The 16668-nt window shown below is 44.2% G+C and overlaps 2 protein-coding genes across 3 annotated transcripts; one reads left to right on the top strand and one right to left on the bottom strand.

The window, feature by feature from the left end:
* Positions 1-5579: 5579 nt before the first annotated feature.
* On the bottom strand, positions 5580-10054 carry LOC119457480 (gem-associated protein 5). The gene has a single exon (XM_037719060.2). The coding sequence runs from the start codon at positions 9845-9847 to the stop codon at positions 5651-5653; it is 4197 nt and encodes a 1398-aa protein (XP_037574988.1). The 5' UTR covers positions 9848-10054; the 3' UTR covers positions 5580-5650.
* Positions 10055-11089: 1035 nt separating this feature from the next.
* Positions 11090-16412, top strand: LOC119457479 (coiled-coil domain-containing protein 167). Of its 2 annotated transcripts, none has more exons than XM_037719059.2 (5): positions 11090-11219; positions 11983-12122; positions 12220-12314; positions 12749-12801; positions 16187-16412. In XM_037719059.2, exons 2-5 carry the CDS (start codon positions 12087-12089, stop codon positions 16303-16305), a joined length of 303 nt encoding a protein of 100 aa, XP_037574987.1. In that variant the 5' UTR covers positions 11090-11219; positions 11983-12086; the 3' UTR covers positions 16306-16412. The 2 variants fall into 2 exon arrangements, with proteins under 2 accessions (XP_037574987.1, XP_049526082.1); XM_049670125.1 differs by having other exon boundaries at positions 11197-11219; positions 11987-12122.
* The last annotated feature ends 256 nt before the right edge of the window (positions 16413-16668 follow it).

Here is a 16668-nt window from a genome sequence, read left to right as displayed (position 1 = left end):
ACAACTCTAGCGCAAAACGACGAAGGAACAGAACTGTAGCGAGAAAAAAAGACACGACACCCGAGTGATGTGAAAATATGTGGTCCCCAAAACCCGACGTCTATGATGTGTTTCCGGCTTTCACCATTGCTTCTGTTGCATGCAACCAGCAAAAGCATAGCCTTCAAGATTTGCATCTGTTTATTCAGAAAAGGGCGTTAAAATTGGACATCTATGGTACACTCTTCCGGAAGAACAATCTAGTGCTTATTTAATAATAACATGATTTATCTAAATGTAAATTTTGAAGAAAAGTAAGTTTCATGAAGGTGAGCACTTCATGTGAGCGTCTAAAACCCTGTGTGTGCAAAACCCGCTTAAACTGGTTCTATGACGTGTTTTCGGCTCGCAAAATTGCTTTCGCTCCATTCAACCAGCAATAGCATAGCCTCTAAGACTAAAATTTTTAATCTAGAGGACGCCACCTTTTGGGTGTGGATTTGGACGCGATCTAAGACGTGTTTTTGGCTCACAAAATTGCTTCCGGCACTATCAACCAGAAAAAACGTATTATTTAAGATACGTATTTCAAATTCAGAGAACACTAGTTTATGAGGCGTGGATTCAAACACCCAAATTCACAATCCAGTAGTGACGTTCTGTGGGTTACAAATGTGGATCTTAAAGGCTATGCTTTTGCTGGTTGCATGTTCTGTTGTGGCATGCGGCAAAAGCGCTTGCAGTCGCGGTAACTACATCATCATAGAGTTACTATACAGTGCTATTTTTTTTACCTACACTTCGTGCAGGCTTGTGTAGGTAAAAAAAAATGGCTTCCTCCATGGCTATTAGCCCCGAGAACGACCTACGACTACAGTGTACTACTAGAGTATACTAGACAATGGTCGAGTGGGCCGAACGGCGCTATGCCGCTGAGACGCCGCGTATGGAAAAATAGTGCGAGGGCGCTGCGAGCGAACTGGATTGGGGCGGAGACGCGCTCCGCGGCATATTCATCGTAATTTCGTTGCGGGCGCCGAGACCGATTGCGCATAGTACGCTCTAAAATAGCGCTTTATTTCAACTGCAAATTTATGTTTAAACCATTTTGCCAAACATGTATATTTGAGGCATAGATTATACAACGCGACGTCTTCAATTTTGCTGTCGTTGTCAAGCGCGTCGTCTGCTAGCGAGCGCGCGATCGCTACGCGGACGCTGGCGGACGCCCAGTTTTTCTCGAAGAACCTCTGTGCAGTACATTTTTAATGGTTTAGTTGCTTCCGTGCGCCCATGACTCTTGACGGCCGGTGCCAAATGTAGTTTTAGCCAGGTGAACTGCTGTTGTTACCACTGTCCTCAAAAAGTAACTGGTATCTCCGCACCATGAAGGCTACGTAAGAACATTTTATTATTGATATCGTGTCATTTTACACGCGCTTCTTGTTGGTGGATATTGATCAGGGACAATGATCGAAGAAAACAATATTAGAGTGAAATAAACCAGGTTTATTAACTGCGTGGTCGAAGAATGACCAATGTATTTCTAGGTAATTAAATCAAAGGGTACATAGACATATATCTTCACGATATATATAGGCAAGGGAAAAAATAACAAATATTCTAAATGCAATAATTGAAAAAGTGAGAACTCCCGACCGGAATAAGCGCATGTGTTTGCAGTAACAAACACACTTACTGGTGAATACTGTAAATAAAACTCTCATTCGCAGTAATAATATTCATAGCAGGCAAGGCCATCTTATATATATATATATATATATATATATATATATATATATATATATATATATATATATATGTGTGTGTGTGTGTGTGTGTGTGTGTGTGTGTGTGTGTGTGTGTGTGTGTGTGTCATTGATATACTGTACGACGCCGAATAGTCATTTCCGTTCGATTGTAACGCATGACAGCACTATTGAAATCTCAAAGGTGAATGACTGCATGCAAGTGAGGACTGTTATTCCGCATGATTTTGCTGCCGGAGAGTCGTGGCTGTTGCGCAGAGGCGCAGTTCCTGAGAGAATTAACGGACAGGTGTTAATAAGTCTAGCTTAACAAGTTCCTAGCTCTCATTCAATATAAACGCCCCGTTTTGGGGCAGCCTGTAAATTTACTAACTTGATTCAGACAAGGAAAACTTTGTTTGACAGTCTCACCATGTTTGCAACCCATTAAAGCTGGGTGCCCCATGTGGTACGTACACTTATCTTCTTCAACGAACGCAACAGATTTGCACAGTATCTCTGCGTGTATTTGAGACAGGCCGTTCCTTTAATTGTTTGATTATGGTCGTTATGATAGTGCACCAGATAACTGAACACAGCCGTTTATAATATACCGGCTGCAGAGTTGAGCGGTCATACATTTGGGAACGGCATTACATTTATGCATGAAATATAGGATAAGCGTAAGATGTTTTTCTCGGAAATCAGACTGAAGAATAGTTTATGTTGTTTACACCCCCAGAAATAAGCCGAAGAACGCAGCCACCTGCTTTTCTCTTTTTCTTTTATTTAATATAAGCAAATTCGTTGGTTTTACGTGGCAAAACCACGATATGATTATGAGGCACCCGGTTTAGTTTTTGCCACCTGGGGTTCTTTAAAGCGCACCTAAATAGAAGTACACGAGTCTTTTTACATTTCATTCCCATAAAATTCCGCGACCTGGATTGAACCCGCGAGCTCCAGTTTAGCAGCGCAAAGCCGTATTCACATTATATATAGATAATTAGGCTACCGCGCAGGCTTTTTTTTTTTTTTTAAGTATCGACTGGAAAAAAAAATTCCACGTACGGCTTACGGCCAAAGATTAGCATATAGAATGGCTAACTATAAAACCGTTTTCGGCGCTCGAGGTCCGACTGCAATAAATAACCCCGTACCAATTACTCCGCATTCTGTTACGCGAGAAAGGCGGAAACTTAAATGGAATGTTGCACTGCAGTTTACTCTTTTTTTTTTATCTATATCAATGCTTCCCGTAAATCTAAGTACAAGGCGCCGGATGGGGCAGATATGCTGTACTTGTTTGAAGCGGCAAGCAGGAAGGTTACACATATTGCTTCGTCTGCGTTTCGCAAGACCTACTGATAGAAAATTAAATGCGTAGCAATGCACACGAGAGATACATGCTGCTTAAAGAACGAGAAAAGTATTTTTTCTCCAAAGGGAACCGTACAATAACATAGCAGAATGAAAGCCGACATTGAGGCCGCAATGCACGCGCCATCACCGAGCGGCATAGAAAATAATAAAAATAAATAAATAAGAGAAAGAAAAGGAATTTATTCTTAAGGCATAAATACAAGTCATATGCAATTATGAACCCCATTTGATTGGTCTGAACGCAAATACCAGCGCGCGAAGTTGTACGAATGACCCTGCCGAGCAGTATCGCCAGCAGTTTACAACGGCGCGACCTTGATGCGGCCCAATCCACTTCGATCGCAGCGCCGCCTAAGTATTTTTCCACGTCGGGCGCCTCACTGCAAAGCATGCGCCGCCCCAGCCGCTCGTCCCACTCGACCATATTCTAGTACACTCTAGTACTACTACTATAGTGCCTAGAATATACAGTATATTCTAAGCATGGAGGAAGGAATGATTCTAGGCACTATACTACTACGACCACTGCGAGCGCCGCTCACGTGACATTAGGCACGGACTCGCGCGTGTCGTCTGCTACAGTTCGCTATTGTTCCCTATGCTTGTATACTTATTTATGACGGTCCTCTCATATATTTTTAAGACGTCCACGTTCGCGAAAATTTATTCAAAGAGCTTATTTCCTGTACGACAATACATTTATCGAAGGCAACGCTACAGTGCCAGCCGAAGGAGCTCAGACCATCTCATTGCGGGTATTTCATGCGCGGATCTGCCCTTTGCTGCGGTAGCTCACGTGAATAATAAAAACATAAACGCAAAACATAGCACATAACAATCCAGTTACGATACCATACCTGCCGTGGTGCAAGAAGCATGTCACAAGCGCTGGCTTCTACAACACCTACCTTGATTTTAACATGGAGGAAGAAAATTCCTCCATGGATTTTAACCCATTAAAACATGTTTGCTCACGATGAGTAGTTCATAGTATAATATCGAAATTTCGAATTTCTTTCCAGAAACGCTCGGCAGTAGCAATAGGACTGAACACTGCATTCTAGATTTTGCCAACACCACTTGCATTTTTAACCGCTTCTCAAAATTATAAGCCGTTCTTCACCGGTTAATATTAGGTTCCGTAATTTGAAGCAAAGCTGATTGAGGCTTACAGCTGATTGCAGCACACGGAAAGGAATGTATCAATATTTATTCCCTTTTCCGTGTTACACGTTTAACCCACCTTGAGCAATTTGCTTGGTGCTTGAGGAACAGACATGACGAATCTGTTTGGCGAACTGACACGAGCTGCTCGGCCCGAGTCCTGGCCAAACATTTAGTGAAATATGCCTTTTGGACCGTATGGCTACAGCCAGCAAGAAGCCGAAGCCTCATTAATTAGTAGTATGGGACATATTGTAGATATCATTGTTCCCCAGTGGAGGTCAAAAGTCAAGTGAATTGATATGAGGCTGTGGCGCCTCTTTTACGAGGCGGGTACGCGACGTTCTCTTTATGTACTGACGAAGTGAATAGTTCTGTTTTTATAGACAACTCAGGATCGAGACATGGTGAGGCAGAATGTGTTTGAATTTTCCTTTTCAAGGCAGCCTAAGCTGCACTGTAGCGCCTAGAGTATACTTTAGGCATTGCAATTGGTGCTTCATGGTTTCAATCCAAAGTTGTAGTGAACTGATGGGTTTCGCAAACAATATGTGCCTCGCCACCAACGACAGTCGGTTGCTTCCATTGGGGAAAGAGGTTCGCCATATTGTCAATAAAGGCTAGTGAGGGCCACTATGAAATATTTCATCCCTTGCAATTGATTGGCTATCCATCTTAACCACAAAATCTTCTTTCAGGTGACTGCTGTTATGGTATTTGCGAAGTACACACATACTATGCATGATGCGCCGTCGTGTTAACAACCGTGAGCAATGCGTTTTCTGGGTGCCTGTTTCACAGAACGGTGAAAGCAGTAGCAAACATTTTCATACAAAATGCGCGCCTAAGCCTTCCTTTTACGCATTAATAAAATGGCCTCACTTGACTAGAACTCGCCAGAGTAATAAGAACCATGATGAAAGCTTCGCTGGGCATTGTCCTAACATGGATTGATAATGTCGACACCAAATACCAAGATTTTTCTATGAAACAGAGTATAGTAACTTCCAATCTTCATGAATGAACACCGAGTTTCATAGCGGATGCGCCGCAACCCGGGTACCGCAGTGTTTATACATGTATTTTACTTTTGAGCACTGCAAGCTAGCATTCTAAACACGATTACAATTACAAATGGCTACACAAATTTTCAGAGTAATTTTTTGGTAACCTGATTAATGAACTCTACAAAATCACAGGCCTTTATCTCTAACTGCAGATCTTCAGAGAAAATTAGGAGAGGCTACATTTAAGAAAACATCTTTGTGTGCAGGAATATGCGCAAATAAGACAGACAAGCATAAGAACAGCTTTCACAAAACAAACATTTTATATTTTTCTTGCTTTCCACCACAAGCAAAGGAGGACAAACTATGTCACACATCTGAAACGAGTTGTATCCAAGCCTCAAGCCTAGTCTTTAGTTCAGTGCAACTCTCATCATCTGCATTATCAAGAAAAAGCACAAGTCGCCTGAGCACTTGAGTCTGTCCTGGAAATGCACAGTCTGGAGCAACCACTTTGAATTCCTCTAGGCAAACTTTGCACAACTCGACTTCTTCTTCCAACAATGACTTTGACAACTCATATTCAAATGCATTTGTCTCTGTTGCAGAGGTCTTCTTCATTTGTATTTCTGATCTCAAAGCAAGCAAATTCTTCTCGGCTATGGCAAGTCTACTCGTTATGTGTTCCAAACAGGCAATGGTAGGTGAAAGCACCAATGAGGAAATACCCTGTACAAAAGAGCTGCGTGCACTCGTTGATTCTAACTGATCACATACATCTATGAGTGCATCACAAAGATAGAGCAACAACAACTCCCTGCCTGGATCGCCAAGTGCATTAGTGTCAGTTATCGCTGCACTGAACGTAGATAGAAGCCGTTGGCATGATCGTGGACAATCAAAACCCTTAGCTTTGAAGTCAGTAGCTACATCCAGCTCATCAAAAAGCAGACAGTGACAAGGATTAATGTCCACATTTACTTCTCCTGTGAAGGTACTGTCAGTCACTTTTCCACAAAAGAGGAGCATGCACAGGTCAGCAAACAGCTTGCGATCATACGTGTAGGCTGCCGACAGTGCCCTTGCAAAGTAAAGCTTCCACTGGTCTGGGCTGAACAGCGCAACAGCCAGACAACCAGCCACGTGAAACAATATATGCTCCTTCGTGTCATGCAAGAGCACTATTCTTGACGCATGCTCTCCATAACCAAGCAGCTCACTTAGCTCTGTAAAGCCAAGTGTGCTAGCTAAGGGGTGGTAGCCATTGCTTTCATAGGCTCTAAGTATGGAGGACAGAAAAGTGTTTGCAGTGTTCTTACGGCTGCTCCACAATAATCTGCAAGTGCTATCTTCAGCCTCGACAGTCTCCCCCTTTTCTTCACCAATTTCATCTACCGCCTCAACAAGGGCTTTATGCAGCTGAATGAAAGTTAGGAATGCCCGGCTCCTTTCCAGCTTCTCAACGAAACAAACTGTTTGATCCCATTCATTGTTTGTCAGTGAGGACTGGAGCGCTGACTGAAAAGTAATTTCCATCTCCGCCAACAGGCCGCTATCTCTTGCTATGTAAGCCGCTGATCTGAGTGAGTGTGGGTCTCTTCGGTTCATCAGCAAAGCAACCGCTTTGTTGGCATGCCCGATGGCAAGGTAACACTTCGCGGCCTGCTCGAAGTTACCAACTCCCGCTGCTCTCTCAGCCCACAATGCATATATATTTTCAACTTGAGGATCACCCTCTGGAAGGTGTGCCCTAGCAATAGCGAGGGCTTCACGGTGCAGGCTGTTTTCACAAAGGAGGTTCAACGCTTCTTCCACCTTGTGGCAGGCCAAGTAGTAAAGCACAGCACGGTGGTGTTCTCCTTCACTTGCTAGCTGGGCAGCGTACCGCTCGCACATTTCGAACCACACACTTCTAGACAGCGACGGTGCTTGAGCTACCAGGCTGTCAGTGAGCCGCCGCTCCGCTGCTGCCTCTCGCAGGGCTGTAGCGAGGTCTCCCTTCCAAGTCATCATCTGAAATGCATAGTCAAGGTTGTGCTCCTGCTTGTGGTGTCGAATCTCCTTGTCCAGAACAGACAGTGCACCAGATGCATCAGTGTACATGCCAAGGTGACTGTGCCCAGAATCAAGTTTAATGGGACCTCCTTCATGCTTTGCCAATACGTCAGCTAGGTACTGGGCATCATCTGACCTGTTTTCTTTGGGTAGGTTCTCAAGCTGAGAAAAGCATGGGAAGTAGGACTTGATGGTCTTTGACTTCTTCTTTGATCCGCCTGCTGATGAAGCCTTGCTTGAAGATTTCGCAGGCACTGTGCTAGTAGTGTTCTGGCTCTGATCACCAGCCGTCTCCGTAGCAATTGCACGTCCGCCGTCATGAATTTCACCATCGACACACACTTCAGCACCAATGTTGGCTTGGTCATCAGCTTTGGCAACATTGTTGCTTCTGTTTTTATCATCCACCTTGGCTTTCGAGACTTTCTGAGGCTTGACAGGCTGTTTCGAGAGCTTCCAACATCTGACTATGTTGTCTTCCCCTCCACTGAACAGAATGTCCGAGTCGACAGGGCTCCAGCAAACACTGAACAAACGCCTCGTGTGGCCTTGATACGTTGCAAGAAGTTGGGCTTTGTCAACATCCCAAACTTGGACCGTTTGGTCGAATGAAGCAGACGCCAGCAGATTTTCTCGAAAAGGGCTCCACGCAAGTGACACAACTTTGCTACTCTGCCCCGAAAATTGCAGGGTCGGCTGAAGAACTCTGTATACGCTGGGGTTGGGTTTTTCGAGTCGGCTCAAGTCAAAGACTGATATCTTGCCATCAGTAGAAGAAAAAGCAAGCCAGTACATGAAGCGGCTGTTGCAGTCAGAAAATGGTGCCTTAGCAGGATGCCATGCAAGGCAATCTGCAGGCTTCCTTTGAACTTCAAGGAGAGCAACCTTGTTTAACAGTGGACCTCCGCAACTCTGGAAGAGCTCTACAGGGCCATCGGAATGGGAAAGTGTCAAGATGCCAAGGTCCTGGTTGAAAGCTACACAGACACGTTTGGGGTGTGTCTTTGTTTGGGTGGGGCTAAATAAAATGCTCTCAATATCTGCAGCGTCTTTGTCAAGCTTGGAAAGCCTGTGAATTTTCACCCTGCTATCATCACACGAGAGCAAACATGTCTCAGGAGATGCTCCTTCACTGAGAACAAGGTCCGCCCAGCAAACAGTGTAAGTTGTACCCTTGTGAAAGGTTTTTGACACAGTGATCTGCCGTGTATTGACATCTGCCACACAGACTTTTCCTTCTTCGGTACCCAGAGCCAGGATAGCTTCCTTTCTGGGGTGCCAAGCGACTGTGCGGACCCTGTCTTTCTTTCCAACAGTGAGCACCTTGGCACTGTAGGGGTTTGTGACGCAGTCAGTCCGCCAAACCTTGACGCTTCCATCGCCTGCACCAACAGCAAGTGTGGCGCAGGCGAAAGGCGAAAATGCAAGGGAGTAAATAAATCCCCCGGCACATGAAATGCAGTACGCAGACTTCTTGGTCACTAGATCCCAAAAGACGATGTTTCGATCTTCCGATGCGGAAACAACGTACATCTTTGTTCCTTTCACGGCGTCTCCAACGCTGCACACATTGTACACGGATGCAGTGTGCCCTCCCGAGTCCGCGTCGTAGTCCAAAAAAGTGCACTGTTTCTCTGCATTAGGGTCATAAATACACACATCTCCAGTGATCGATGAGGCAACAATCTTCCCCACGCCGCCCGGAATCCAGCAGGCGGCTATCCATTTGTCCCGAATGTCCGCACTTTTGCCCTTTTTGGATGACGGAACTCTGAGCGACGTCAGAAGTGTTTCTCCAGCCACGTCCCATACCTTCAGAGTGCGATCAAGCGCAGTTGAACACAGGCGAAGCGGGTGCTGCGAAGGGTCCTCCCCAGCGATAACGTTCCAAGACAACGATAGCACCATAAGGCTGTGTCCCTTAAGCTTGTAAAGTACATTGCTTCCCTTCTTAAGCCCTTGTACGATGATAGTGCCACTGTAGTAACCAACTGCGACGACGTCTGGGTCGGTCGGATGACAGCGCAGAATTGTTATCTCTTTCTCCTGCGGTCTGCCGCCCGCTGGCACGACGGCTCCGGTGATGAGGTTCCACTTGAGTACCGTGCTGGCTTTGCCGCTGAAGACCACGGATGTCGACAGCGTGCCCCTCCAGTCGGCGCAGCATGCCGAAGACTGCGACGACACCGTGTGTTTAACGGCTCGCGCTTTCACATCCCACACTTGTACCACGCCGTCGCTGGTGACAGTCAGCAACGCGGGCACCTCGTCAGCGTCCGCACGTTCGCTGCGACAGAACATGACAGAAACAACTATTTCCGTACTTGGAGCCGCCACCACCAGCCATTCTCTCAACACGGGTATACCATTCCTGGCGTCGAGCACGACGACGGTGTGTTTGGCCGCGTAGCAGTAGAACCCGGAGTCGCAGCCACCTGTGGCAAAGGGTTTGTACCAGTTCGGCGCTGGGGGCAGGCACAGCATTGTCCCGATGGTAGCAGCCTGATCCATAACTGCGTTTCACTAGTTCAGTTGTAAATTAAAGCACAGGGGCGAAGGCCGATTTCGTGGTTCGTTCTCCAAAACTTAGGCCGCTTTAGAGACGCAACGACATGGTTACGCTTTTGCTGTCACTGAGACATGTGGCTCTCTATCGTTCTCCGACGCTCGTGTAAGCCGCCACTCTAGACGTCTAGAGGAGGAGGCGCTGCTAGAGGAAAAGCTGGGCGAAGTAAGTCGGAACCCCATAGGCGCCGCCATGTTGCTACGACTCATTTTTGTAGCACTAAAGATATTCAAAATATTATGCAAAAGCAAGCACTTACACGTAGCACGTAGGCAAAGACAACATTTGAAGTTCATTTTGTAAATTTTTCAGAAAGATTGGATGGCTATTTAGAAAACTTTCATGTGAAATTTACGGCGTCTAAAAGGTTGCGTTTGCAGGTGCTTTAACTAGATGGCGCTACCATACTGAAAGATGACGCTTTCTTTCTTTCTTTTTTTTTTTTTTCTTTTGGCTAGGACACTAATATATTGAGTCCACCCGTTACAAAGGGTTCATTAGCCACAAATCATCATCATCATCATCATCATCATAATCATCATAATAATAATGCGCGCACATTAACGGCCAAACTTGGCGTGTGCTTGATATTGATATTGATAGTGTGTGTGAATGCATTTGTGACTCTGCGTATGTGACTTTTGTGACGTTTGTGACTCTAGGCATAGCCGGCAGGGGTGAAGCCCATCTTCATGGTGAAGCCAGCGCTTGCCCTGACTACAGTTAACCTCTGAAAGAGTGACGCGCAGGCTGCCGTCGACGCAGACCTTAAGTGCGTTTGTTGTGCGAATATAAACGCTAGGGTAATTGTAAAATAAAAAGCCGTTGTTTCTAGCTAAAATATTATATTTTGCTAAGGGTTGATATCAAGAACTCTCAAAAAATGTACCACGACATTCAGCTTTGCTCCTAAAAGCTATGAAACAAAGGTGTATATTTAATAGGATCTTCACAGCGAAATTAGCCATTTGAAACATGAAAGAGGCGAAAAGCAGGCGTTTCCTATATTCCACTATTCCCTGATGTTTCTATTTGCCCTGAGTAAGATGGCGGCAGCTTGGCTTCACTTTCAAATAGAGTGTACTAGACAATGGTCATATTCTAGTACACTCTACTTTCAAAGCATCATTGGGACTCCAGAACTTTTTTTTTTCAACCTCCTTGGCGTTGCTACATTGCCATTCTAGCCACTGTAGCGTTGCTCTATGGCAGCCGCCAAGGTGGCAAAACGAGTGCAAAACGCCGCAGCGAACCTTGGCAGTGGCGTCGCCTTTTGTAGCAATTCCAAGTCCATGAATCAGCGGCGGCTTCCTGCAAGTAACAAAAACTTTGTCCCACTTTGTCCCGTTCCTTGCACTGTTCTTTATTTTTAAAATACCAACTATCCCAACAGCAAGCTTTTCTAATCTTAAAGGCCATGCATTTTCTGGCTACAGAAGCAATAGCAGAGCCAAAATACGTCATGAACGCCATGTTTTAAATATCATTTACGCAGGCAACAAAAATTGCTCTCTTAAATTGTATTTTTATAATAAGTTTAATGATTAATCGTTGTTTTATTCTGCATACATGTGTACGTTGTATTTCCTAATGAACAAGGTGAAATTCGAATCCACGCCCCAGGGACGATTAGAAGCAGATGCTGCACTACAGTGCTTATAATATATACTTTATGATTGGCAATATTCTAGGGACTATAGCAGAGTTCCGCATCTGATTGAACGCGCCGCTATTCGCCAAATCTGGTCACATGAACAAAAAGCATCCTTTTGAGGGAAAGCCAACCTCACAGAAATTCTGGCTTGTTGGTTATGCAAATTTTAAAACCTCTTTGTGCATAATCAAGGGAGCAGGTTATGCATCACAGGTGAATCCCGCACAGTAGGAATTAACAAGTCGAATGTACCACAGAGAGGCAGAAATACTTCAAGAAGCTCCTTGTAGCACCGTGTACGGGAGCCAGAAAAGCAACGGACTTTATTTTTATTGTTCTAGATCACACCAATCCAACTCGATCCGAAACCGAAGGCGGACACGTTGTTTTTTTTTTTTTTTTTCCCCCTTTTTTTCCCCCAATTAGTGAGAAACTCCATGCCTTAAACCACTGGCGGTGGGACCCTGGGCTTGCGCGCCTACTTTGAAGAGTTAACACTGAGTTGTCTAATAGTCGGATAAGCCTGAAAAATGCCGGACTACTCTCGCGTCTCTGTGCTTAAAGAGGTAAGTCGTCTCAGCGTTACGTGGTGGCTGCTATCAGTCGTTTGCTTTCGCTCAATTCCTTTCTTGTGCATGTTCGCGCAATCTGTTATTCCCTCAGATTGACAGAAATGAAGCACTGGTACAAGACTACCTTTATCAGTTGGATCAGATAGAGTCGAAGCTGAGGCGGTTCACGCTGTCGGACTCTGAAAGGTATGCTCACATATAGTAATTGAATGTTGCTTGGGTTTGTCTAAATGTGGTTATTGAGCGCAGGGAAACACGAGAACAAAAAAGAGCACACTAGACGCACAGACACTAACAGCAATAATCCGTTCGCCAAGCCGAACAAAACAAGGTAGTTTTATTCCGCTCGGCGAAGGAATTAGTTGTATGGCGCATGTGCGTCCAGTGTGCCTTATTTTGTACTTGTTTCCCTGCTCTCAACTGCCTTTAGCCAAGATGTACCAACAAGCTCACATTGCTGCCCTTGTTGCGCTTGTCGTCTTGTTTGGTGATCTGGATGCGGCTGAATATGCGCCATTATTATGAACTGGACAGTCGCATTCGTGCCAGTTCAAATATTTTGTGTTGTATTGATCAATTTCTCGTGATATTTTGTTCTTTATGCTTACCTTTGCCGACAGGAAGAAGCTTGAAGATGAGGTCACGTCCCTGAAGTCGCAGCTAGACACGTTAGGTACGGTTTTGATGATGTTCATTTTATTTATTAGATTTGTTCATTACAGGTTTCGCTCATCGTGATTGTTGTTGAGTCTATTCGCGGTAAGATAAAATGACAGCCGTATGCGTTACATCAGTTCATTAAATACCCTCCGTTCATTTCGTCTAGAATTGCCCACTTCCAAAAAGTTTACATTCCTCGTTACACCTCAAACCACCTCCGAATGGAATCAGCTTCCAGAAGCAGCTACAGCTATCACGGATACATCGCGCTTTAAGGGTTTTTTGAATAGCATGCTTAACATTGCTTAATTATTTGTATTCTGTTTTAGCTTGTTGTTGTTTCAGTATTGTTCAAATTAGTCTGCTTTATCTTAGTTGCAGCTGTTTCGTTTTTGTTTTAATTTGCCGATTGTTCATGCTCATTATTATTATTGTATCAACTGTTTTTTTCCAATTTTGGTCTGTAATATGCCCCTCCCCTCTGTAATGTGCAAAACCTGAGGGTTAAATAAATAAATAAATGAAAAGAAATACTATATCAAGAAAATATACAGTAGACACTCAAGATGCGCACTGATGCCAACTCCTTTCTTGATTGACGTCAGCTATTGGCCAATAGCAGCTGTGTATGGGAATCTGCCATATTGCGAAATAAGGTGTCCAGAAAAGAGTGAGGAGCAGGCCTCCGTTGAAAAGAGAGTGCTTGAGAGAAAGGTGACTTTGCACCGCACACGACTGCAAAATTTACCCGAAATGTTCACAGCAGCGTGTGCTATCCGCAGACTGTTTTTTTACGAATTTGGAGGGAATGTGAAAACTTGTTAATCTTAACAGAAGTGACAGAAAAGATTCAAAATGTATTATTCCCGGTGCACCCAAATATTGACGACGTAAAAATTACAAATTGAACAGCATCAAACCAAAAAGCAACTGCTAAGAGAGACGTTTGTTAGCTTCGCATGATGCAGAATAATGCTTTCCATACTGTAAAGCTATTGAGGAATTGCTGCAGGTCTGCACTGTGCAGACTTATGCGCTGTCACAAAAGCCAGCATTTCGTCTAGCTTGCTGAAGAATTCTTTAGTGTCCCCATGTTGAAAAAAATGCACAAGGTGATGAGCAGTAGTCGAACAAGCAGTGTCGCTGAAGCCAACGTGAAGTGACATCCCTATTTGACTCATCACTTCAAGCCTCTGCCTTGTTTGAAAAAAATGCACGAACTGATTCAGGGCACTATAAGATGTGTCATTTGCTAAGATGTGTCCTCACAATAATTAGTTTTGAAATTCCACTTCAAGGACCTCCTCAGTTGTGCTTTTTAGAGTCAGTCCTGCAGGTTTCCACGTCACCGTCGACACTGGCGTAGCTGTTTGTGTTCACAGAGACACCATTTGCTTCTTTTGTAGCTAGCAGAGTCTTGTATACCAAGTCTACCAGTCTTGGCCTCTCGCTGAGCCATTGAAGTTTGGTTTAATCGAATTAAAAAAAATTAAATTATGCAGTTTTACATGCCAAAACCACGTTCTGATTATGAGGCACACCGTAGGGGGGGACTCCGGAATAATTCGGACCACCTGGGTTTCTTTAACGTGCACCTAAATCTAAGTACATGAATGTTTTCGCATTTCGCCCCCCTCGAAATGCAGCCGCCGCGGCCGGGATTTGATCCCGCAACCTCGTGCTTAGCAGCCCAACACCATAGCCACTAAGCAACCACGGTGGGTAATGGAATTAGCAGTTTGTGTGAAGTGGATTTCTTTTGCACTGGGAATATTAGAAATAAACGAACTGTTCACACACGGTTTGTCATATCTGAAAATTTGCCTTAATTGGTTTCATCTTAACGCGAGTTTACTGTAGTATTTTGGTGTGGCATTAGCATTTTACTGGTATTGCCTGCTGCAGACTGCACTTGCAGAGTTGGGTGGAAGTGGTAACGTTGTATATATACAGCAACGTTACCACTTACAACATACAACGTTATATATTACAATACTATAAAAGTATTCTAATAAGGTTATCTCAAGCAGAAACAACTAGCACATTCTATCAAGCACCCTCTATCTTACTTTGACATACTTTAGCCTATGAATGCAGTTGTTCTTAAAGCTGAAAAACCACATGGCACTCTCTGCTACATAGTATTAGATATTAATATTCACATGAAAACTGATTAAATTTATAGTTGGATCACTTGTCAAAATTTTGCAGTGCTGTGGAGCTCAATGAGCCCCGAAGGATACTAATTTCAAGGGAAAGTACATAGCACTGATGTGATGACCGTTCACGACCCAGTGAAAGATGAATCCTCAAATTGTTGCTAGCCCACAGCAGTAGTAGCTATCAAGTTAGTATGCCACCGTTTATTGATGTTACCGTGAGCAGACAGAAGAACAACTTTATTGTTGATTGTGAAACCCCAGTCCAGGACCATAAGAAAAGTGGGTCTGTAACGTGATTGACCGAGATTGACTGTAACATGGGCACCGTAATGTTCCGTATAGAGTCCAAGGGCAATACCATCGACGCTGTGTGTCATATGCTGTATGTGCAAGTGAAAGCGTGCGAGGGTGAGCTGAAGATGGCGGCTCAATGTCGCACATGCAAAGGAGGAACGCGGGGAGAAAGCACGCCATTTTCCATTGCACGCAAGAGGGGAGCGTTCTGATCCGACAGGTATGGCGCGGGCCCAATCTTGAAAGTGATCTGTGATGGGGACAGAGTGCGCCGAGTGTTGATAGCTTCATGTGCGCTGTATTCTCGCGGCTTAGTTCGCGTTGGAGAGCCAGCACGAAGGTCAATTCGCTTGCTGCTGCCGCCGCGCTGTTGGAATACCAACTAGCCCGGTCTCACACCTTCAATGCATATGATATATGCTTTTTTATTGCTTATAACTCAAGCAGAAACTAAAATATATAATATATTTAAGCGCCTACTGGCCTTGAGTGAATGAAACTTGTTGCCCTTATAGTAGTCGCATTTACATGAATACAACAATGGCCCATTGCAACAATGGCCCATTACAGAAGTTTAATCTTTCAATCTAGCTTGACTCAGTATTTTCCTAGTGTTCCTTTACTATCAAATTAAATCTTTTAAGTGTTTCCCAAATTGCATACTTGCTAATTGTCATCCTTTTACATGCCAGAAGCATGTGGTGGAGATTGCACAACTTCCAAGATATGTCAGTACTTGTTTAATAAAAAGTGTGCTGTATCTTCAAGGAACTGAAAAAAATCTATAAAACCTGCTTGGTTATCCAAGAATTTAGGGGAATGATGTTTGTCTAAAATTGTCACTACTGTAGTAAAGTAGCAACAACATCTCTCAGAAATGTTTCTAGCATGAAAAAGCTTGATGCTAATCACTTTTCTTTTTTTTTTTTTTGTTCCTTGTAGAGAAAGAGCTCACTGGCCTGCGGAAAGAAAACCGTAAAAGTATGGCAATAGCCGCTTGCTTGTTTATACTGTTCCTCATTATTTACTATTTTCTAATTGTAAAAACAATCACTGGATAGTGCTTCAAATGCAGTGTATTTACTGTACATTCCAGTCTTCCAAATTTTACATCTGTAAACTGTACTTCTGAGCAGAATTAAACAAGTGCACCATTTGTTACACCTAACCTGTTTGTTGTGCCTTTATAGTTCACGCTGGCTCAATGCCAGGGTGCGGCTATGTAGCCATGGCATGAAATAGTTGTCTGCATCAGATTATAAGCAATATGCAAGCTCCTTAGTTGGGGCGTATGCTGCTGGTAGTAGACAGTTAGTGCTAACTGCACATGGACTTCATCTGCACACAGCTGCGTTTGTGTGAACGCCAATATCCTCATTGCCCAGAGACTGGATCAGTGTGGCTCAGGACCCGCCGTGGTGGCT

Source organism: Dermacentor silvarum, chromosome 7 (assembly GCF_013339745.2).
Source record: "Dermacentor silvarum isolate Dsil-2018 chromosome 7, BIME_Dsil_1.4, whole genome shotgun sequence".
NCBI classification, from domain to species: domain Eukaryota; kingdom Metazoa; phylum Arthropoda; class Arachnida; order Ixodida; family Ixodidae; genus Dermacentor; species Dermacentor silvarum.
This window is presented reverse-complemented; position numbering and strand designations above follow the sequence as displayed.

Excerpts from the sequence above, each read along its gene's own strand:
- LOC119457480 (XM_037719060.2), bottom strand. The coding sequence starts at position 9,847 with ATGGATCAGGCTGCTACCATCGGGACAATGCTGTGCCTGCCCCCAGCG.
- LOC119457479 (XM_037719059.2), top strand. The coding sequence starts at position 12,087 with ATGCCGGACTACTCTCGCGTCTCTGTGCTTAAAGAG. Across the intron at positions 12,123-12,219 it reads GCGTCTCTGTGCTTAAAGAG|ATTGACAGAAATGAAGCACT; the intron begins GTAAGTCGTCTC and ends TTATTCCCTCAG. Across the intron at positions 12,315-12,748 it reads ACGCTGTCGGACTCTGAAAG|GAAGAAGCTTGAAGATGAGG; the intron begins GTATGCTCACAT and ends CTTTGCCGACAG.